Below are 24,681 nucleotides of genomic sequence, written 5' to 3'. Positions count from 1 at the left end.
ACCTCAGTCCTTGGAAAAATCATGGAGCAGGTCCTCAAGGAATCCATTCTGAAGCACTTAGAGCAGAGGAAAGTGATCAGGAAAAGTCAGCGTGGATTCACCAAGGGCAAGTCACGCCTGACTAATCTAATTGCCTTCTATGACGAGATAACTGGCTCTGTGGATGAGGTGAAAGCAGTGGACATGTTATTCCTTGACTTTAGCAAAGCTTTTGATACTGTCTCCCACAGTATTCTTGCCAGCAAGTTAAAGAAGTATGGGCTGGATGAATGGACTATAAGGTGGATAGAAAGCTGGCTAGATCGTCGGGCTCAACAGGTAGTGATCCATGGCTCCATGTCTAGTTGGCAGCCGGTATCAAGCGGAGTGCCCCAAGGGTCAGTCCTGGGGCCGGTTTTGTTCAATATCATCATTAATGATCTGGAGGATGGCGTAGACTGCAGCCTCAGCAAGTTTTTGCACATGACACTGAACTGGGAGGAGTGGAAGATATGCTGGAGGGATAGGATACATAGGGACCTAGACAAATTAGAGGATTGGGCCAAAAGAAATCTGATGAGGTTCAACAAGGACAAGTGCAGAGTCCTGCACTTAGGACAGAAGAATCCCATGCACCGCTACAGACTAGGGACTGAATGGCTAGGCAGCAGTTCCGCAGAAAAGGACCTAGGGGTGACAGTGGACGAGAAGCTGGATATGAGTCAACAGTGTGCCCTTGTTGCCAAGAAGGCCAATGGCATTTTGGGATGTATAAGTAGGGGCATTGCCAGCAGATCGAGGGATGTGATCGTTCCTCCTCTATTCGACATTGATGAGGCCTCATCTGGAGTACTGTGTCCAGTTTTGGGCCCCACACTACAAGAAGGATGTGGAAAAATTGGAAAACGTCCAGCGGAAGGCAACAAAAATGATTAGGGGACTGGAACACATGACTTATGAGGAGAGGCTGAGGGAATTGGGATTGTTTAGTCTGCGGAAGAGAAGAATGAGGGGGGGATTTGATAGTTGCTTTCAACTACCTGAAAGGGGGTTCCAAAGAGGATGGCTCAAGACTGTTCTCAGTGGTAGCAGATGACAGAACAAGGAGCAATGGTCTCAAGTTGCAGTGGGGGAGGTCTAGGTTGGATATTAGGAAAAACTTTTTCACCAGGAGGGTGGTGAAGCACTGGAATGCGTTACCTAGGGAGGTGGTGGAATCTCTTTCCTTTGAGGTTTTTAAGGTCAGGCTTGACAAAGGCCTGGCTGGGATGATTTACTTGGGGATTGGTCCTGCTTTGAGCAGGGGCTTGGACTAGATGACCTCCAGAGGTCCCTTCCAACCCTGATATTCTATGATTCTATTATCCTGATCCTGCTCCCATAGAAGTTAATGCAGAACCCATTAACTTCAGTAGTGTCGGGTCAAGTTCATAGACGTGTGGTTGGGATTTTGGAAAGTGCCCAGGACAGACAGGTGCAAAGCTGCCACTGAAAATCTCTGTAGCCCAGGTGCCTTTGAAAATATCAGTAACCTTGCAGTCATTCCTGACAGTGACTAATGCAGAGACCAAGAAAATTGTCCCATTTCTTTGTGCTCCCCTCAATGAATCCACCTCTTGTCTCTTGTTGTATGCTTAGATTGTAAACTGCTTGGAGCAGGAACCATCTGTTTGTTCTGAATTTATACAGCACCTAACACAATGGGAGTCCCGGTCTGTAACTCCTAGGCACTGCCAGAATACATATCTTAACAACAACAACAAATGACAGAGGAGAAATCTTTCCCAAACAGGGCAAACACATTGTTCCCTGGCTTTGTCCTGGGATTACAATCAATCAATCCATCCGTCCATCCAAATATAATTCTTCCTTTTCATAAACTACAAATTGATATTAAAATACATTACTGTCAACAGGCAACTAGTCAACTAGTTAGGAGCTTTACAGTAATTATGCATTACTAAAAGATTGTTTTTACATATCCTGTTGATTTCCTTTGTGACAGTTGCTTTGTTCTGTAAAATTGCATTTTGCTTGTGTGTTTATTTTTATCTTCTCGCCTTTTAGAAATGTCTAGTGAGAGTTTCTGGATAAGTGACAGTCATTCAGTTTTAAATCTAGCAGTCTGCATATATATTGGTGCCATAGAAGTCTTGCTATCACTCCACCAAAGCTTTAAACTCTGCATTTTGAAAACAAATGTCTTTTCTACACTCAGAATCCCTGACTTTAACTGGGAATTGACACTGGAAAACACTGATGGCTGTAAAATCCATTCACCCCGGTCCTGATACAGCGCAGTCTGCGAGCAGATTGTGTGTCTTACAGTACCACAACATTTCAACCTTGACCTTAGAAAACTGGTGGCTTTCCTACAATTCTCAGCTCTTTAAACATATACTTTAGCCTCTTGAGAGAAGGCCATCAGCTGAAAAAACTGAAAAAACCAAACACAACTACTAAGGGATGCATCCTTCCTATCTTCCCATCAGTGAATGATGAAACCTTGGTCCAAACCAAAGTGGTGAGTGTCAGAGGGGCTCTACGGGAAAGAGGTCTGAATTCCTCTTTTGACCCTTCCAATTCTACAGGACATTTCAAACTGGCCTCTATTACAGAAGAGCATATGTTTAAGGTAGACCTGAAAACATCATGCAGATAGCTTCCTATTGTGTTTCAGTCCTAACTTCCTGGGAGTTTTGCATGAGTGTGGACATTGGAACTGGGGCATTAATATACTGCTCTTGTTATGACCCTGCTGGTTAGAAAATATATAAACACAGAACTTTGACTTTTCTAACACACTTTCATGTTATTAGCAATTACATTCCTTGGCTGAACGTGGATTACATCATGCAACTCACATCACAGTATTAACCAATCAGGAACTAGCAATAGTACTGGACACAATGGGAGCAACAAGGCAAACACAACCTAGGATAGCTTCAACAGGTCCTGACACCCCTATAATGCAAGATGATTCCACCAGTCCCCCAGTGTAATGGCCATCTCCAAACGCCACACAAGCCAATGGAAAGATTCCCACAGATCGTTTAATTACAATTTGTTTTGGTTCTTGTTACATTATTCTAGAGGTCCAAGTACCTTCCCCCAGGGACAAACCCAGAGAACATTTCCCAGTTTGGGCTCAGTCATTACTCAGCTAAATATGCTCAGTGGCTTCAATGGCAGCAGATCAGGCCCCCGCTCAGGCCGGAGGCCCACAGTCAGTACAGCACTTGCTTAACATTAAGGACTGAGCCAGGACTACAGACTCGGCCCTCAGTGCCATGTTCATATATGTAGCTTACCAGCTTTTACAGGGTAAATTTAACTCCCTGTGTCCTGAACAACAAAACCAAGTTCAGCTACAGAAAATTTTATTCTCTAGTTCCAGACAACTCACTGCAAACAAAGACTGATTCACCAAAGTCCACTCATGGACACGTCTGGCCATAGGGACTTTGTGTGTAAGAACACTCGCACACACACACGCAATCTCTCTCTCTGCTCCCCTCCCCACTGAGAGCCAGATTGTGTCTGGCCTCTGTGCTCGGCATGGGCCAGGGTGTCGATGGGCACAAGGAACTCCTAGCCCACCTCTGTGCAGGGGACAGTTGCACTCCTGGGGCTCAGGGAAGTACAGGGAGTGCACCCCAAAGGCACACACCACCCCAGGGTAAGTGAGGAGGAGGCATGGTGTGTTCTTGCCTTACCCTCCTGCACCAGCTGGCAGAGCTTTCCTGCTGCAGTCAGGGGAGTGTGCCGCCCCATCCTGGTTGGTGGTGCCGCATGCATATTCTTCTACACTTGCTGGAACGATTGTACCTGCTGAGCGAGGACCTTTCCCAGGGCTTCCCGTGAGCCTCCGCAGTGCCTACTCAGGGCTGTGACTACACACCACAATCTAGCCTTGCCCACTGCTCCTATGTACATCATCACCACTTTACACCACCACAGATGCATGATGATTAATATCAGGGCAACCTCACTGTATATGGCTTTAGAAATCTTTGTGCAACCCTGGTTATCATACCTGTGGCTCTACAGGGGGCATACAGTGTACTGCACAACACACAACTAAACCTTCACTGCCCTCCTGTTGCATGCAATCCAACTGCTGACTTGATCAGCCAGAAAAGGTGTCCATGCAGACACTGCCGTCCTTGTTCGAAGAGACACAGCCCTCTCGGACAAAACGACCGTGCTGTAAAACGATCAGGTGCTTTCTTTAAGCTGCTCAAAACCAGGTCCAGATTCCTCTGGCCACCAGCAGCAGAATCAGCTGCCTGCAGGGCTGCTTCGGATGAAAACCAAATTAAACGGGAAACAGCTGATCGGTTTGTCTTGCAGCAATATTTATTTTAAGTAAATGGCAAGACAAGGGAGGATAATGAATCTCTTGGCTTTCTTGTGCCCGCTGGCTCAAAGAGGAAAGTACACCGCAGCAATGTGGTGACTAATCAGCTTTACAACGTTGTTCAATTATGGTCGGCTGCTCCAACAGCACTTGCCCTTGTTTCTTTGTTTATTAATCGTGAATTTAGAGCATGGTAGTAGCACAGCAGATTTGGGAGACAACATTCTCTCTTCCTCCAGGGATCACCGTCAGCAGAGACGGCAGCGAGGTGAGTTTCTCTGCTCTGTTGGAGGCAGCACAGTCCACTGGCCTGCGATTCAGGAAGCCTGGGTTTTATTCTTGGCTGTGCCTTTGGGAAAGTCACCTCATGTGTGTTTTCACTTCCACTTTTTGTTTGCCTTGTATGTTTCAACGATAAGCGCTTCAGGGCAGGAATGATCTTCCATCACATGTTTGTTGAGGGCCTATCACGGGGCCCTGATCTGATGGGTGCCACTCGGTGTTATTGTGAAGCACACTGGTCATAACGTATTTATTTATTAATTATTATTATTATTATTATTAGGAACATGCACATAAATATTAACCCATTTTTTATTTGCAGCTTGATGTTCTGTTGCAAATTGCTGGAAGAAACCACCCCTGAGTTTCACAACATCTAGCAAATACTGGTAATGGAAAAAGTTCCTTCTCCAAAGAAAACCCCCTCAACAAATGAGTATGCTTCATGGAATTCAGAGAGAAGAACAATGCTCTGTGAGTCAAACCCACAACATTTACGCTCTTCTAGTATTCACTGATTAAAGATAAATACCCTTTCCTCAGAGGTCATGTTTTCTAAACCTTTGATCTAAACCATTTTTTGTTGCTCTTCTCTGGACTTTCTCCAAGTAGTGCACAGGTTTCCTCAAGTGTTGTTCCCAGAACCAGACACAGTTACTCAGCTGAGGCCTCACCAGTGCTGAGTAGAGAGGAACAATTACCTCTTGTGTCTTATATATAACACTCCTGTTAATAAACCCCAGAATGCTATTAGCCTTTTTAGTAGCTATATCACATTGCTGACTTATATTCATTTTGTGATCCACGGTCACCCCCAGAACCTTTTCAGCAGTACTTCTGCCTAGCCAGTTATTTCCCATTGTGTAGTTAGTTGTGCATTTGCTTTTTTCTTCCTAAGGGAATTGCTTTGCACTTGTCTTTATTGAATTTCATCTCTTGCTTATGAATTTCCTATTATGTGTTATTTCCAATTATCATTTATATTGCTCTGAAAAACTCAGTGGAAAAATAAATCTTTTCTTAAAACAAAACACATCAGTATTGGCAAGCCCCCCAAACAAAATGAGCAAAAGCTACAACTGTTGAGTCAACAGTGTGCCCTTGTTTGAGTCAACAGTGTGCCCTTGTTGCCAAGAAGGCCAATGGCATTTTGGGGTGTATAAGTAGGGGCACTGCCAGCAGATCGAGGGAAGTGATTGTTCCCCTCTATTCGACATTGGTGAGGCCTCATCTGGAGTACTGTGTCCAGTTTTGGGCCCCACACTACAAGAAGGATGTGGAAAAATTGGAGAGAGTCCAGCGAAGGGCAACAAAAATGATTAGGGGACTGGAACACATGACTTATGAGGAGAGGCTGAGGGAACTGGGATTGTTTAGTCTGCGGAAGAGAAGAATGAGGAGGAATTTGATAGCTGCTTTTAACTACCTGAAAGGTGGATCCAAAGAGGATGGATCTAGACTATTCTCAGTGATAGCAGATGACAGGACAAGGAATAATGGTCTCAAGTTGCAGTGGGGGAGGTTTAGGTTGGATATTAGGAAAAACTTTTTCACTTGGAAGGTGGTGAAACACTGGAATGTGTTACCTAGGGAGGTGGTGGAATCCCCTTCCTGAGAAGTTTTTAAGGTCAGGCTTGACAAAGCCTTGGCTGGGATGATTTAGTTGGAATTGGTCCTGCTCTGGGCAGGGGGTTGGACTAGCTGGCCTCCAGAGGTCCCTTCCAACTCTGTTATTCTACGATTCTATGATCAATGACACTGCCAGAAACTTCTGCTGGAAGTTGTGTGATCATTGCCTCTGGGCATAAAGAGTGCCATCAGTGGAGGAGTACTCCCATTAACTGTAAATGTATGTTGTGCTGCTTGAAGAGACTTCATAGATTGGGGGGAGGGGGGGGGCAAACTGAAAGCTTGGATCTGGGTGCACAAGGAGACATGGGACTGGAAAGGTTAATGCACTGAAATAGACCAGCACAGCAAATGTCTGGCCCCTTTGGAATATCAAATGACGAGAACACTGTAATCTGTATAAAAGGGTCACAAGTCAAACTGAAGCAGTCATCAGCCTATGCTGGGACAGTAGATCTAAAATAGACAAGCATATTATTCTTTTAGCGATTGTTAAACAAGAAAAATGTCATTCTAGTTAAACAATGTTATTAAATTCTGTTTCTTAGGGGGGAGCTGCCTTCAAATGTATCCAATAAGGCTCTTCACTATCACACAACTCCTTTCCTCGTAAATTACTCTTTTAAATCCAGATTAAAACTTTTCTTTAGTCGAAGTTTTACACTAGAGACAATGTCACAAAGGGAGGCCAGACTGATCTCCAAGGCTGTCAATGCACTGTAATATGCGGTAAAATGGCATAACATGCACTTCACTTGAATTTGGTTGAAGAGTGATTAATTGTTTTTCTAAAAAATGCTTAAAATGTAGAAGCTAATTTCTCCCATCACCCTCTACACCTATCTGAAAAGTGCGTCTATGAATGAAGCACTGGTCTTCATTTAGTGCTATAGTAGGTGACTGGTGATTGATGGCATCAACGTTGATCTGAAGTTTGGGTCTAGGGAAAGCGTGTTCTTTCTCGAGGGAAAAACAAATGGAGAACATATCCTGATATTAAAGTGTGATTTTCCTATGGGCCTAATGGGCCCTTAATGACTAAAACTAACATGCTCATATTTAGTCTGGGCACCAAAATCTATAATTTAGGTATTGGAATAGAAGTGGCCTAGATATCAGATGTGCTGAGAGATCCAAGCTCACATTAAACTCAATGGGAGGGCTGAGATGCAATCAGGACACTTGCTGAGGCCCTTAATATGGATTTAAGGGCCTAGCTCTAGGCACCTCAGTTTCATAAGCTTGGCCTTGCGCTACAGATAATCTTTTAATGGGAGATCACTAAAAAGTTGGAGACCTAATGCAAGAGAAGGAGGCTATAAATTGGAGACGGTGTTTTTTGCTTTTCACATGCAAAGGAATGTTCTAAGGTCAGCAGGCATTTGTGGGGCTGAAATGAAAGGAATTCACTAGGAAGAAGAAAATAACATATGATCATTTCATCTAATAAGATCTTCCATGTGGAATAGCTTTCTGAGGATTGCCTTTATGAATCACCTATATTTGCTGTTCTTCTGTTTGGGAACTGAGAGTATACAAACAGCAGATAGCTACTCACTTTGGGGAAGTAAGCAAAGCTGCAGAGAGAGAGAAAAATGCTCACATGCAACATGTGTTTCTCTGACAGATTTTCTGTATCCTTCAAGGGGACTCCCAGGGAATTGGAGACGTGCATTCTTCCAACTGTCCAAATAAAAGCAACATCTCCCAGTAGCATCTATGGCAGTTTGTCTTGAGACTTTTCCCAGTGTCAACAGATTTAAGGGCCAACTCCAACCAAAATCCCAGATAATCACACAGCAAGCTCTAAGAATATTTCAGTTTTGCTATAATTACTTGTGGACCTTTCTCCATATGGTATAGTTTAGTTAGAGTTATTTAGGCTATGTGTAACGCCAACAGCTAAGTCTGAGATTCCCAGCTCCCGTGGACTCGTGTTAACTCTCACCTGAGCTAGTGCGCTAAAATGAAGAGCATAGCAGCAGTAGCATGGGCAGTGGCAGCCCGGGTTAGTACAAATCTGCCTAAACCCTGCGGGTACGTACTCAGGGGGGCTAGCCCCTGCTGCCGCCCCTGACTACTGTGACTACACTGCTGTTTTTAGCGTGCTAGCTCTCATGACAAACAACAGGTCTACAAAAAGAAAAGGAGGACTTGTGGCACCTTAGAGACTAACCAATTTATTAGAGCATAAGCTTTCGTGAGCTACAGCTCACTTCCTCAGATGCATATCGTGGAAACTGCAGCAGGCTTTATATATACACAGAGAATATGAAACAATACCTATTCCCACCCCACTGTCCTGCTGGTAATAGCTTATCTAAAGTGATTTCCAGCACAAATCCAGGTTTTCTCACCCTCCACCCCCCCACACAAATTCACTCTCCTGCTGGTGATAGCCCATCCAAAGTGACAACTCTTTACACAATGTGCATGACAATCAAGCTGGGCTATTTCCTGCATAAATCCAGGTTCTCACATCCCCCCCACCCCCATACACACACAAACTCACTCTCCTGCTGGTAATAGCTCATCCAAACTGACCACTCTTCAAGTTAAAATCCAAGTTAAACCAGAACATCTGGGGGGGGGGGGGTAGGAAAAAACAATGGCAATACTCACCAACAACCACATACCACACAACAGAACCACTAACCCAGGAACTTATCCTTGCAACAAAGCCCGTTGCCAACTGTGCCCACATATCTATTCAGGGGACACCATCACAGGGCCTAATAACATCAGCCACACTATCAGAGGCTCGTTCACCTGCACATCCACCAATGTGATATATGCCATCATGTGCCAGCAATGCCCCTCTGCCATGTACATTGGTCAAACTGGACAGTCTCTACGTAAAAGAATAAATGGACACAAATCAGATGTCAAGAATTGTAACATTCATAAACCAGTCGGAGAACACTTCAATCTCTCTGGTCACGCGATCACAGACATGAAGGTCGCTATCTTAAAACAAAAAAACTTCAAATCCAGACTCCAGCGAGAAACTGCTGAATTGGAATTCATTTGCAAATTGGATACTATTAATTTAGGCTTAAATAGAGACTTGGAGTGGCTAAGTCATTATGCAAGGTAGCCTGTTTCCTCTTGTTTTTTCCTACCCCCCCCCCCCCCAGATGTTCTGGTTTAACTTGGATTTTAACTTGAAGAGTGGTCAGTTTGGATGAGCTATTACCAGCAGGAGAGTGAGTTTGTGTGTGTATGGGGGTGGGGGGGATGTGAGAACCTGGATTTATGCAGGAAATAGCCCAGCTTGATTGTCATGCACATTGTGTAAAGAGTTGTCACTTTGGATGGGCTATCACCAGCAGGAGAGTGAATTTGTGTGGGGGGGTGGAGGGTGAGAAAACCTGGATTTGTGCTGGAAATCACTTTAGATAAGCTATTACCAGCAGGACAGTGGGGTGGGAATAGGTATTGTTTCATATTCTCTGTGTATATATAAAGCCTGCTGCAGTTTCCACGATATGCATCTGAGGAAGTGAGCTGTAGCTCACGAAAGCTTATGCTCTAATAAATTGGTTAGTCTCTAAGGTGCCACAAGTCCTCCTTTTCTTTTTGCGAATACAGACTAACACGGCTGCTACTCTGAAACAGGTCTACAGGAGCTGGAGATTACCCCTCTATCCTGCGTGTAGACGTTGCCCTGCTCACAGAAGTATGCACTCATGTTCCTTGTCCATATTTATGCAGATAAGGTTAGACTCCAAAGATAAACTAAAGTCTGTTTCTTTGATCCTGCTCTCTCCTAACAATAGGCTCAGCACAGTAGAAACACGCAGGGTATTTTCTCTCTTCCTGACACAAATCAAGTGCAGGTTGCTCAAGCTGTGAAATATATTAAGTTCACAGAGTTTTAACAAAGGTTACCAAACCACAAAATCCTGCTGCGAATCAAACTACTTTCAGATGTCCTTTTAATTATATTAAATGAAAGTTTGGGCTGCTTTGATGCTTATGGGCAAACATCTAGATCTCTTGAAAAGCTGCTAAAAGTACTCCCTGTTGCTATAGTTAATATACTACATTGTATGCACCCTGCTAGCCAATTTATTCCAGCCACTTTAACAAGGATACCCAACCTGACAGGCCACACAGAACAGCATCAGGAGTCAAGCAAAGCACAAATCATTAGAGGACTCCAAAAGTTGTTTAACACACACTCACCACAGAGCTCTTTGTCATACAGCCAATTAAGTGACCAAATAAGGAACTTGAGAATCTTCATTAATTTGTTTCTCACTCTATAAATGGAGGTTAAAATCTCTCTTGTCACGTGCACTGCAAGTACACAAGTAAATGTGGCATAATTCAATTTACACTCTGTCCTGAAGGTGCAAGATTCTTCTTTGGTTTAGACACAAGCAGGCATCAATAAGAAGTGGGACAGGAAGGATTACGCCACTTTAGATATCAACAGACTCAGTCCCAGATGTATCTTTTATCTGCCAAGAGATATTAGGTTTTCAAAAAAGACCTCTTCCTTTAATCAGTCGTGAACTTAATGCCTTGGATCCGCTGAGAAATGTCGATCATTTTTGCTTACTGCAATGATTCAGACTGCCCATATCTTCAGGGAGAAACACGTGAGAGTGATACCTGAGGATCAGAACTAACGGGACCGCTTTGATCAAAACAATAGCAATCTCCACAGACTGGAGATGTCAAGAACTGAAAGAACACAGGCCAGTATCGTAGCAATGAAGTTATTCGCTTCATGGAAGATCCTGTGTTCTTTACTGCATGGGTAGTACCTTCAGAACACTTTCACTATTGTCGCCGGTAAGGTAAAGGTAAAAGCCTCATCCAGCTTCTAACAGGCGAGAAAATGGCACTTGCAGGAGTGAAAAGCAGATATAGTTTTGGGGTGTGGCAACAGTATGGTTCTGACTTAGAATAAGAGAAGGAGGCTCTTCCAGGCATGCTGAGAGTATGTCTGCACAGCAGATAGGAGGCGTAAATCCCAGCTCAGGTAGACACAAATGTTAGCGCTGCTCAAACTGGTGCCCAAAAACACCTGTGTGGCTATAGTGGCACAGACTAGTGGCCAGAGTACAATCCTGGCCAAGCCCCGGGTACAGTCTTGGGTGGCTAGCCGGAAGTGCTGCCCATGCTCTTAGACTGAGCAGAGCCAACGGGCGTACATCTACCTGAGTTGAGAATGTCACCTCCGCACTGCTCTGCAGATGGACCCTAAGTAAAGAGTGGAGTGCTGGCCAAATTCTCGTAATCTGCGGAAGGAAAATGTCTCAGCTAGAACTGGACAAATACTGAGAAGGCTTGTTTTTCCCACCCAGATTAAAACCATTTGCTTTGGCTATTGTGTTCACATTCTATAAATGTTAAAGAATTAGGATTCACTGGCAAAAACACTTGCGGGAGGCTAAGGTGATACTCTCTCCTTTGAGCATTTGCCCTCCTTGTGGTTAATTTTATACATGAAGGGATCAGTGCGTGGCAAGACAGGGAGTCAGGGCAATGCACACTGTTCACCAGAGCCCTGGCACAAACTGCACAAGCAAGACAAGGATCCGATCTCACCCCTTGTAATGAGGCCCACACTTGCAGTAGAATCCCTGACTACTCACCCACAATATGGAGCAAGCGGTGCCAAGTGCCCCCTGAGTCCCTTGTGCATATTGTCAGTAGCCATGCGGGGGGAGGTGAGAACAGCCCAAGCAGAGCCAGGACTCTGTCTCCTGCACAGGTAGGCAGGGCAGGGCAGTGGCTGGCAGCAATTGGGAAGCAATCTGCCCCAGGGATAGGGCTGAGCAAGACCACGTACACCCTGGAGCAAAAGGGGGATGAATCAGAGACCCCATTGAAACTCTCAGAGTCACAATCCGGTTCCTGCTCTGTTCCGGGGGCGGCGCAGCTACAGAGTCTGTTCCTTGGCATATGCAGCCAGGTTACCATTGAGCCCTGATTTTAAACTCTGCACACACTCAATAAAGCTTGCAGGAGACAAACTGTTTTTCAATGTACCTGAACTGCTTATATAGCCCCCTTTACTGTAGTAACTGAATAACTGTAACCTTTAGTGTATTTATGCTCCCCACGCCCACGAGAGACAGGCATGATCAGAATCACTCCCTGTTGTATACATGGGGAATGCAGGCACACAGAGGGTAAGGCCCAGATCCTCTGAGGTATCGAGATGCCTAATGTCCATTGATCTTCCTCGTGTGGATGCTCTCATTCAGAATTAAAGTAACATTAATTCAATTTAGTTGAATTCACCTTGGAGGTCAATCCTTAACTTTTAAACACGCGAGGAGCCCCACTGACTTAAAGGGAAATACTCACATGCTTAAAGTTAAGCATCTGCTTAAGTCTTTGCAGGATACGGGCCTTATTTTGCAACCTCCACTTTTTTTTAAAAGTATGTTAAATCCACTATGCATTATTGGCCACAGGAAAAAATAAAAGCAAATATAAGAGCTTGCTTTTTCTTTTTTACACAGCAAAATCTCGAAGACAGCAAAGAAGAAGAAGAAAACTGTGTTTGGCTACTCTCGCTGAAGAGTACCTAAGAGTACTCAGCCTGAGAAATGGGAAACATTTACTTATCTTTACTGATGAAAGCAAATCAGTGTACCGGTACAGTTAGCTGGGGTAAGGCTAGATACATCTCCCACACACCTCAGGATATCCACACCCAAAGGGATCAGACCGGGTAATGAAGAGGAATGCAATTTTATACACTTTTTACAGTCATAGAAATCCAAGCACTCTCACCCCAAGTGCTCAAGGATGCATTGGCAAAGTAAAGCATATCATAGCATAAAAGGTCATGTTTTGTAGGTGCAAAAACTAGAAATGTACAGATGTGCAGAGGAGACCTTAAACATAAATGTGGGTTTTGTTTTACTGTCTCTGTGAGCATTATATACATATAAATAATGGCAAATCCTGCATTACTGCAACATTAAGATTGCAAAATTAAATGCACAAAAATCAGGAGATTAAAAATAAAATGTTCCTTATTGCAAAGTTAACTCATTCACATTGCATGTACTGCTTTATAAGATTCACTGGATCTATAGTCAAGGTGACAGGACAAATTGTACTATCATCCCGATCCTGCAAGGACTGTGAGTAATAATAATATCTAGTGCTTTTCATCAGTAGATCTCAAAGCTCTTTACATCCCCATTTTACAGATGGAGAAACTGAGGAACATACAACGGGCATGACTTACCCAATGTCTCCCAGCAGGCTCGTGGTAGAGCCAGGAATGGAAGCCCAGTCCAGTACTCTATCCACCAATCACTAAGACAACTAGCAGTGCATAAAGTTAAACTGTCTTGTAAGTCTTTGCAGAATCAGGGCCACAGATTGCAACTGGTCATCACTTTATGACAAATGTCCCCTTTCATCTGAAGTTTTCCATGGTTGGTCTCAGCCACCAGGTGGATTTGGGGGGAAAGTTTGAAGAAAACCCTTTTCTTATTTCTGAGTTATCTGAGGAGCGTAAAATGTAACTGTTCCACTTTAAATGAGAATTCTGAAGATTGGGGGGGGGGGGGAGGCGTTGTGTATGGAAACTCCAGATTAGCTGAACTCCCAAGGCACAATTTGGCATATTCTCTGTGCAGAGTCCTACTAAACTCCATGGATGCTCTACATGAGGAGGATTTACAGAGATGGGTTCCACAAAATTGAAACTTCACCTATGGCAAATCCTCCATGACAAATAGGTGCTGTGGGAGTTGGAAAAAAATATTTTTTAAAATTAAGAAAGGATAGACTCATAGAAGTGTAGGACTGAAAGGGACCTCGAGAGGTCATCTTGTCTCAGTCCCTGCACTCAAGGCAGGGCTAACTATTCTAAGTATTATCTAGACCATGCATGACAAGGGTTTGTCTAACTTGCTCTGAAAAATCTCCCCATGACAAAGATTCTACAACCTCCATACGCAATTTATTCCAGTGCTTAACTACCCTGACAGAAGTTTTTCCTAATGGCCAACCTAAACCACCCTTGCTGCAATTTAAGCCCATTGCTTCCTGTCCTATACAACTTTTCTCCCTCCCCTTTGTAACAACCTTTTATGTACTTGAAAACTTTTTCAGGTCCACTCTGTCTTCTCTTCTCCAGACTAAACAAACCCAATTTTTTAATCTTTACTCATAGGTCACGTTTTCTAGACCTTTTATAATTGTTGTTGCCCTCCTCTGGGCTCTCTCCAATTTGTCCACATCTTTCCTGAAACATGGAGCCCAGAACTGGACACAGAACTCCAAGTGAAGCCTAATCAGCCTGGAATACAGCAGAAGAATTACTTCTCGTGTCTTGGTTACAACTCTCCTGCTAATACATCCCAGAATTATGTTTGCTTTTTTGCAACAGTGTTGCACTGCTGACTCATATTTAGCTTGTGAACCTCATTAAGGAATAATACCAGTGGGTGTAGCTCCTCCCCCATGGTATAGCTTCAACCCTCCCCCTTTTTCTCTTCTGCGTGTTTGCTCTTACCAATATTTGGAGCAGCTTGATTTAAGCAGGCACATTGCATGGTGGGAGAAGCTTCTGAATTGCCTGCTGCACTAGACAGCTGTACTCTATTTCAGAGCACACCACCTCACCTGCGCCATCTGCTTTGGTCAGTTGCCAGGCAGGGAGCTGGGTTTGGAGGAGTCTTGGAGAGATAGGAGGTGGGGATGTGGCTTAGTTATAAACTTTTGGTAATTATTAGTCAATCTTAACCCTTTCTTTCCTCAGCTCCCATCTTCCTGTTCTCAGTAAATCACCCTCCCTTATACTGTTACTTTGGGTACGCCATTCCTTTGCTGGGGTTAAGTTTATTGAATTTTATGGTCCTGGGAACTGGACTATACATTCCTTGCCAGCTTGTAGCATTAGCATTGATTTTCTCAAGGGAGACCACCCCTGGGGATCTGGCCCAGGGAGGAATCCCCTGAGTGGAGGCACCAGGAGCCAGAAATGAACACAAGTCCCAAACCACGAGAGGAGAAGCTGCTCCAAGTATTGGTGAAAGCAAATGCCCAGAAGAGAAAAAGAGGGTGGGCTTAAGCCACACGAAGGGGGACAGGCTACCCTCACATGGGATTATTCCTTAATGAGGATAAGCTGCATGTGACATTCAGTTGTTTTTGAGTGCACGATGTGCAGAGAAGCTTTACCTTCCTTTTCTAAAGTGAAAATACGTGTGCACAGGCAGAACAGATGCAGCCAAAACAGGGACTGCTCCACGGGGAGGAGGGGCTAAAATGGGACCCAGTGCAGCCACCCCTCTCCCAAATCCCACCCCAACCCAGATCTGTGCAAGGTAGACTCCTCACCTGAACTCTGGGGGCACCAGGTGGTGCTTCCCCGCCACCTCTCCATGTGGCCTAAGGAGGAGAACATCAGAGAGGAACTGACTGGAAATTCCAGCCAGTAGGGGCAGGAACAGCCAAAGCAGAGACCTCAGGATGCTCAGAGAACTTCCTAGGGTTCTGATGGGTGATTAGCCTGTGCTGATTGTCTGTTTGCTCCAACCCTCCCGTGCCCTCACAGTGTTCACCATGGCTTCACGTCACACCTGCCCCTCGTACTGTCTTCTCTCCTGCCTGCCATGTGCCCCTACCCCCTTGCCTTTGCATTTAGCTGATGCCCTCCTAATTAAAACCAAGCTCCCCCACCCCGAAAAGTGGAACCAACATGCCAATTGCCATCATCTCTTTATTCACGCTGCTGGTGTACTCCACCCCTACCCTTACTTTGTGTCTCTTTTGTCTATGTATATCGTAAGCTGTTCAGGGAAGGGACAATCACCTACCCTGAGTTTGTGCAGCACCTTGCACAGTGGGGCACCAGTCTTGGCTGGCCCTTAGGTACTATAGTAATAAACATGATTAATAAATAATAACAATATTAATAGTAATATATACAAAAAACTGCCTTCCCCATTTGGATAACTCAAAAAATGGCTAAAAGAATTTTCTCCAATTTTTCCCCCAATTTTCTAGTGAGTTTCTGCCCCAACCATTCCTGGAAGTTGTAAGCAATGGATTGTAACGTTATCCTGTAGCCCACAAAGGCTAGAGTGATCAGATACACAGACACAAGAACAGCACCAGACATTCAGTCAAACAACTTAACAGATTTATAAAAACACTAGAAATACCTGGACATAGGCCCTGCAAGAGCGCTCCCTTTTCTGAAGCTGAATCCATAAAGACAGCAGATTAAAGACGGAATAGAAAAAACAAGTTAGTGACAGAAGAAAACAAGGGAAAAAAATAAAGAAAACATCTACACAAAAACTATCATTTCTCTGTTGATGAGTTTCTAGGAGAACATGCAAGCTAAGCAGCAGTGGAATGCTGTTAAGTACTGACTCTAAAGACAGTTGGTTAGTTCTTTTCAGGAAAGCACAGGCTGGAAACTCTGCCACAGCAGCTGTTAGTTAGGGCCGCAGACCTTGAGGCAAACTGTAACTATTCTGTAAGCTAAATTTACCTTGCAAATTTGAAATCATACATTGCACATCATGTCAGACAATGCCAGAGATTTCGAGCCTTATTCTTGTTTGCACAAGGCTCCTTTACGTTGCTCTGACAGTGTAAAGGGCCCTTAAAGAGGTGTCAATTACAGTTAAATGAGAATCAGGCTGAATGTTTCAGGCTATTTTATCTTTGGGCTTGCCTACACAGTGCTGGGTGTTGTGAGCTAACTGGGCCATGAAGCTGCTGCTGGCACAAGCTAAAATCTCCCTGGTGTATGTTCACATCGTTAACGTTTTAACAAATGAAAAAGATGCCCCACCATCACCCCACTCCATTTCAATTCATTTTACTTCAACTTGTATGAAAAAAATAAGAGCCCAGGTGACTGGTTTCAGGCCAAGTATTGAGCGAAGTCCTTTCGGTGGACTTGAACGTTTCTCCTAAAGATTAGATGAATATTTGATGGTCGGTGCTTGCTTTCTTTTGCTCTCTCTGACAAAACAGAACAAAACACAAACTCTTTGCTAATTACTTTTTCTTTTCTTTTCAGCGCATTTTTCTTGATCAGCAAAGGGGATAATGGTGCAGTGACTCTGCTGCCTATTGTTTGCCCAATACTACTTCCAGCACTAATCCATGCATTCTTAAATGAACACAGAGCAAAAGAAGTAAGTGGGGAATGAGAGCAAGTAAATTACTGAGCCTGTCATTTGGATCACTGACTCGTATCACTGATTTGCAGGACTCAACACACTCCAGAATTTTAATGTGCAGCACAATTGATTTGTACTAGTTGACTGTGGAAACCTGGGGGGGGGGGGACTGCTAGAGGGGATCACAGGGAGGTAAAGCAGAGTGAGAAACACACTGTCTTGATATGTTCTTTTCCCCTCTTGCTACAAGAAAATTTTCATAGAAATGGAGAAATGTCAGAAGGTGAAATAGACAAGGATTAAAAACATACGCTTTGCAAAGCAAAGGTGACTGGATGCTGTATGTAGCTAAGCAATATTCAAAGTAGCAAGCAAATTAGAATCATGTAACCAGTTAGTATGTGACAGTAATTGCCAGTTTTACACAATGTTGTCAGATATCAACATAATTTCATATCTAAAAGCTTTGCAGTAGGTCTGTAAGACACATTGTTGTGTCCCTGTAACAGTTAATGCCTGCACTGTTATAGGAGAGCGGGAAACAACATTAATTAATAGCATCAAGTTAACCCAGCTGACAGCACATGCAAAGCACAGGATGCACAGGTCTTTAACTCCTAGAGTTGTTTTTTGTTTTAAATATAACAATCCAAAAGATCCTTTGTGCTTAAAACAGCATAAATCAACAATAATAATGTACATCAAAGAGATAACTTTGCTTTTCATAGAATTATGTGGTTTTGCATCCCAAAATACAGTAAACACAGAAAATATCTGGTGTATCTGTGATTCCAACACCCCTCCCACCCCCCCGCACACACACACTCAATCTAACCTTGGAACCAAGTTCTGCTCTTAGTTACACAGATGCCTCTGCCATTAAAGCCAATGGTGTAACTCAGAGCCGAATTTGGGACCTTGTTTTACTAATACGGTCTACATAACTGTGTATGTCAAACTGGGGGATCTATTCTTTATCTTAAGAGCCACTGCAAGGTCTATATGAACCACCACTTTAATTCCATATAGGTCCTATTTTGTGGGCTTAACTGATACTTAAGTGATGTGTAAGCCCTGGGGTGACACTTTAAACAGGAGTGGATTTCACCTTAAAGGAGCACATTTATTTGTATGAACTCCACAGCTAAGAATTCAACTATCAACCGCTTTCTGATTTTTAACATTTAAATTGCCATCTACACCCAGCTCCCAAGATAACAATAATTTTCCATCTAGACATCACAGGAACTATACAGTAATCATATGATACTAAAGGTAGCCCTGGAAAAAGTTATACATAAAAAGAACTGTCCAATGTTAAGTTACCTTGCCAGGTTGTGCTATTTAAAATAAAAGTGTTTTACTAATTAACATTCACTTTGCCATTTCAAATACCTTTCCCCTCCTCCCATCAATGTAAATTCATTGGCTAGGATTTTTATAAACCCAGATCCCTCATTTTGTGGTTTAGAGTGCGAGGGTCGTTTCACAAGTAGATTCAGCAATAGACTCACTGGGCAAAATTCCACTACCAGTCACATAGGTGTAAATCCAGACTATTTCCAATTGCCTCAACAGAGTTTCTCTCGAGCTGCACTCAAGCATTCCAGTGTAGACATTTTCCAACACTACCAGCAAGCTAGGCATTAACAACTGTTCCACGACTCAACAGACTAAAAATACATTGCAAATTAAAAGAGCCATGTGCTCCCATCTACTTAGAAAGAATCACATCCCAACACTGGCAATAGTGAGGCCTTCTAACAGCTCTCTAGACAAAGCACAACTGTTCCTTATCCTCCTCACCCTTCCCAAGGCCTTTGCTTCTTACCTTGTTTAAACTGCGCGCAGCACTGTCTTTCCCACCTGGAGTCAGGTTTCGGAGCTGCACATCCAGCAAGCCCACCAGTTGGTCCATGGCTCGGACTGAATATGTGATGTCTCCGGCGTTCAAGTGATTTTTCGTCTGCTCTGCAAGCTCTCTGGCAATGTTGGCAGCTGTCTCCCCGGACTTCAGCTAGGAGTTAAAGGACAGGAGAAAACAGAAAGATGTTTCACTGTTCCTGGCTAAGTGGTAAAAAGCGTAGAAGGAAAAGGATCCTATTTTCTCCTATTAGATGCATACATAAGGATCATTGTACCATCAGCCTGGATCTTTGTTGTGAATGTAAATATCTTCAATTACCCCAACATTTTAATCTGATTCAGTTTGCAAGTATGCTGACCTAAATTACTCATTTTCTTGTGAAAGACACTGTGTGTCAGAGTGGGCAGAGCAGAAGAATTAAAAGGTGATGCAAACGTTTAACAATTCGATGCATTTTTTCCCTGCAGCAATGCAAGCATTTTGTATTTTATTTTAATCATTCTGCAGTCCCTCCTACGCACAGAAAGTTAAGACAGCAAAGTGTTTTGCAAAAGAAAGGTTCAAGCAGGGAATACACCACAGGAGAGTTCATCATTTAAAATCAGTGGAGCTGAATCTGATTAAACACACACTGCTTTCTTGCCAGTGTGGCGGCATTGACTTCAGTGGAGTTACTTCCCAATTTCCACCAGTGTAGTGAAAGCAGAATCAGGCCCTATAACTGCACGGTACTGGAATCTATCGGGCACGATATTTCTTTGTACTGTAAACTTGCCAGCAATTATTGTAACAAAAATAAAGATGTGGAGGTGGGAAAGTGGGAGCAGCTGCCTTAAGTGGAATTACACAATGGAATTCCTGTTTTCTTCAGCCATACGGTAACATCTCCATACCTTCCCTGGCACAATCAATGTATAAATATGCATGGGCTTATCATCAAAATAACAGCAGCTCTCAAACCCAGCAGATTACTTGATGATGAAGAAAAAGTTACATTTCAGCTACTGGTCTCCACAGCAAAACTGACTTCTCATAAAAAAGAACAAAATGAGACTGCTGTAACCCACATTAACTAGGAAACAAACAGCAATTTTCATAACTTTGATTTAATAATTAGAAGCGTATTCAGCCGTTCAAGGCACTGCTGAAAAGAAGAGCTGTTTAATATGTTGCCCACTGCTGCAATTTGGGAGCCATATTAAACAGTGGGAGTGCTTCACCTCAATCACTTTATTGTTTCATCTTAAAGCTTGAATTTAATGGCTTACTGCATCTTCTGACTGGCAGCATGAAAACACACAAAGTCAATGGGGAAAGAGTGTAAGCTTCAAACAAGGGACAAAGCTTTCCTGTGCCACCACAGAGGAGCCTCCAGTCGGGACCGGCAAATAGGCTATTTGGATTATACTGAAGTTTAGCGATTTTAATATCTGCATCATTAACAGACTCCTGAATCTCAATATCACCGAAACCAAACCTGAACCTGGCATTACCCTGGCATATTTGTTTCCTTTTTGGGCTTTCATGCTGAACTGTTTTACCTTGCTGGCTTTGTACTTCCTTCCTCTCCGTAGGGGTGAAGGGAAAGTGCACAGAAGCAGGAATAGGCGAAGTAACAAATTCCCTCCAGGGTGAAAGGGTCACTATCAAATTATCGTCCAAGAGATAAAATCAGATATTTCTCTTGTTCCCTCATTTTGGGTGCCTATTTAAACGCTGGATTGTAGAAACATAGAAATAGCAGGGAGAGCTTCTGTATCCATGTACATCAATTAATTGGCTAATAAATGAATAACTACCACCAATTTAACAGCTACAGCTGTCTGATTTAATGAAACCAGAGTGAAGATGCTCATATACTCATCTTCAGAGAATTAAAGAGAGATATAAGCTGGTGTTCTTTCCATTATAGCGATGACAATTTATATTCAAGGATTAAATTATTTCAACCTTATTGTTCATGCATCCCGTACCACGGAGACCAGATTGTACTTTTAAAAGGTGCCTGCCACTCTCTGCGCTGATGAGCAGTCAAAGAGCTATGCATTCTACTATGGTGGCTGACCGCTTGTCCTCCTGAGATACCAACTAATAGCCTGGCAGAATGGTAACAGCTATTCCACACATTCTTCACTTTTGATCTAAAACAATTCATTTTAAACTTTTCTCTTTGATTTCCGCTAAGTCCTAAAATAACTGGTGACCTTCAATGCGTCACTGGGGCTTATAAAATTATTCTTCTGCGACCCGTTTTGCGTGTGCGCACGTGTGCGTGGAGGGAGAGTTGAGCCGAGTGGCAGAAATGCCACTGCTTCTTGCAGTTGTGTTGCTACGGCCATCATATTGTTAATGAGTGAGCCCAGTGGTTCCAGGCCACATGTGTTTGTATCCTTCCAGGTGCCACAGGTCACTGTGGTTAAAGTAGGTCCCTGGGTTGTAATGAAGATGAGTCCGCCAAATACAAAAGTCCTCTTCCTTTGCAGTCAGCATTTTGTTTTATTCCGTTTCAATGCACTGTCCCCAGCAGCCTATGGAATTTTATACAGGCCTGTCACTGGGTTCCTGTTCTGTGTTCTCCCAAATGATAAAAGCATCTGTGCAGCCCAGGAGCTGCTACACCATTCTATAGAATATAACAGAGGCTAACATACACCAAAATGGAGGCGTTGGAAATGATGCCTGTCAAAAGACATTAAAATGCCATCAAGAACTCTCTTGAGTTAGGAACATCTGCCAAAACTAATCTGAGTTTTTTCCAACCACTGCCAGCAGAATGCATCCATGGTCTGTAGGTTCCTCCACTGTTAAGTTGCTCCTCACAGCCACAGGAATGGTGCTGGCTGCACATATGGTAAAAAAGGTGCACAGACTTAAGGCTACTTGCCCTGTTACTGTTAATTTGCCTAAATCCTTTAAACATTTGTCATATATCAGAGTGATACGGCATCTTCCCACTGCAGAAACAGGGCAATGTGTGTTTTTAGGATATTTGCTTGCTGCATAAATTGGCATCTATCAGTCAGAATGTGTCACAATCATACCGGTAACACCTTGATTTCAGTACCTGCATCCACTTTATATGCAATTTCCATTCCCTGGGCTTTAAGGGTAATAGGCCAGTCTTTGCCAATGGCGATTGAGATATGGAATCGCTGTACAGAGTTCCACCATTGAAGTTATCAATGTATTCCTTCAAAGCATTTACATTTTCCTTTTGCCTGCATGGGTTTGCAAACTGGTTACACTCACAACAAATGCTGCTCTTTTGGCCAGATACTAGACAGTCTGTATGTGCATATTCACTTCCCGAATTCCTACACAGCCATCAGCCTGCCTTCTGGTTTTGTGCTCTTCCTTGTGCTGACTGCGTGCCCCATGGGTTTTCTTCTCATGTCTGTCCTTTGTATCCCTCTGAGCAATATCCTCATGTGTGCTTCCTTGACTATCCTCTTCATGGAAAGCTTGCAACTGAGTTTAGCTTGTTCCATTGCTTCGCAGATTTGTATGGCTGTTTTTAGGGTTAGCTCACCATCTCTCAGCAAACTTCCTTCCCCAAAGCTCACTGCCATCCTGTTTCTAATGGGGAAATCTGTCAGTGGAGCCAAAAATAAACATCACACACGTTTCTCTTGAGCTTCCAGTATATAAAACACTTCTCAACCACATCTTTGTTGTTCTCATTCTCATGCAGAAGAGGAGTCTTTTATGACTTACCTTCTTCCAGAGCAAACAACAATCTTCAAGCTGTGCTAGGACTCCATCAAAATTAGAACAATCCACAGGTAAGAACTGGAAACTATTACAACTACATAAGGCCTCTGCACAACATGAAGTTAACATTAGGGTCACTTTCCTGGCATCATTCGGGTCTCCATCCACAGTGGTCAGATATAGTCAAAACCTGTCTTTAAAATGCTTCAGTGAATCCACCTCTGTTTACAACTGTAATCAGCAACTACATTATCTAATGGTTACTTCACATATATCTTAACAGCAGGGAAACCAGAGCTTGCACTTAGGTGCAGCCTGAAACTAGCTACTATGCTGAGCAGTCACAAAGTCCAGCTTCAATGGAAGACAGTCACCTATTGACCACTACTGCCATCTCCCACAGCCTTACACAATAACAATCAGAACAAACAAATAACTTCGTAAGACAAACACCGTTGATCAGAGGTGTCAAACATCTAGCCTGTTTGATACACTCATGTGTCCTACACAAGCTTTCATTTTAAATACATTTCTAGCCCTCATGACCGCGAAGTTAACCTTCCAAATTAGAACCAAGTATTGTCTTCTTGGGTACCTCTGCACAGCAAAGAAAAACCCACGATACCGAGTCTCAGAGCCTAGGTCAACTGAGACAGGCTTGCAGGGCTTGGACTTTGGGGATAAAAATCACAGCACAGACATTCCCACTTCGGGCTGGAGCCCGGGCTCTGAGACCTTTTCCCTTTGCTGGGTTTGAGAGCCTGGGCTCCAGACTGAGTGGAAATGTCTACACTGTTAATTTTAGCTTCATGAGTGCGAGTCAATTGACCCATGCTCTGAGACTGAAAGCCGCAGGTTTTTCCTTGCAGTGCAGAAGTAACCTTGAGTCTGCAGACAGTCAAGTAATAGCTGAGGGAATGCTGACACCCCCACTCCTTGTTCATATAACTGGAGTGTGTGTTGACTCTAAAACCTAATGACAACACTCTCCATGTTATCATGGGAGGAGGGATAGCTCCGTGGTTTGAGCATTGGCTTGCTAAACCCAAGGTTGTGAGTTCAATCCTTGAGGGGACCATTTAGGGATCGGGGCAAAAATTGGGGATTGGTCTTGCTTTGAGCAGGATGAGGTCCCTTCCAACCCTGATATTCTATGATTAACCATTTAATCAGCAATCATTTTATCAGCTGGACCAGGGAACAGGCTGGATGAGAAGCCCATGCAGGTGGGGACTGGGAGCAGTTGCAGGGAAGGGGATGCAGAGAGAAGAAAATTAAGAGAGACAAACAAAGAGAGAGATGAGGGATGGAGACAGAGAAAGGAGGATGGAGAAAGGACAGAAACAGCTGTTGTCTTAAGGTGAGCGAGGCTGAATAGGCCATAACTCCTAATAATGAAGATGATAGTAAAGGTTTAGCTGGGACTTTCCAAACTAGGAACCTAAAGTTGAACTTGGAAATCTTCACTTAGGCTCCTAAGTCAGTAACAACATTTACAAGGTATTGAGCTTCCCACCAACTTTATTCAGAGCCACTGGCTGCTCAGCACTTTGGCCAAGATGCCTGAACATGGACTTAAGAGCCAACTTCAAACTCCTCCATGGCTTTACTTACCACATTAAGCAGGGGATTTTCAAAAGTAGCTAAGGAATTAAAAATTAATATGACATGGGCTCCAGCATCACTTAGGTGAATCTGAAAACCTTCCCCAGGGTCACAAGCTA

General features: G+C 43.5%; 1 protein-coding gene across 19 annotated transcripts in view; it reads right to left on the bottom strand.

Annotated features, from left to right (window-relative positions):
• ADGRL3 (adhesion G protein-coupled receptor L3) overlaps positions 1-24,681 on the bottom strand; it is an 815,007-nt gene that overhangs the window by 157,673 nt on the left and 632,653 nt on the right. For 16 of the 19 annotated variants that reach the window (XM_084625891.1, XM_084625888.1, XM_084625889.1 and 13 more), the window contains 2 exons: positions 19,211-19,396; positions 16,405-16,443 (listed from right to left, as the gene is read on the bottom strand). In XM_084625891.1, coding sequence (XP_084482017.1) covers positions 16,405-16,443; positions 19,211-19,396 — 225 coding nt within the window. The remainder of the gene's footprint in view (positions 1-16,404; positions 16,444-19,210; positions 19,397-24,681) is intronic. The other 3 variants (XM_084625896.1, XM_084625886.1, XM_084625887.1) reach the window with 1 other exon arrangement.

The sequence above is a fragment of the Lepidochelys olivacea genome, assembly GCF_965140295.1.
Source record: "Lepidochelys olivacea isolate rLepOli2 genome assembly, chromosome: 4".
In the NCBI taxonomy this organism is placed as follows: domain Eukaryota; kingdom Metazoa; phylum Chordata; order Testudines; family Cheloniidae; genus Lepidochelys; species Lepidochelys olivacea.
This window is presented reverse-complemented; position numbering and strand designations above follow the sequence as displayed.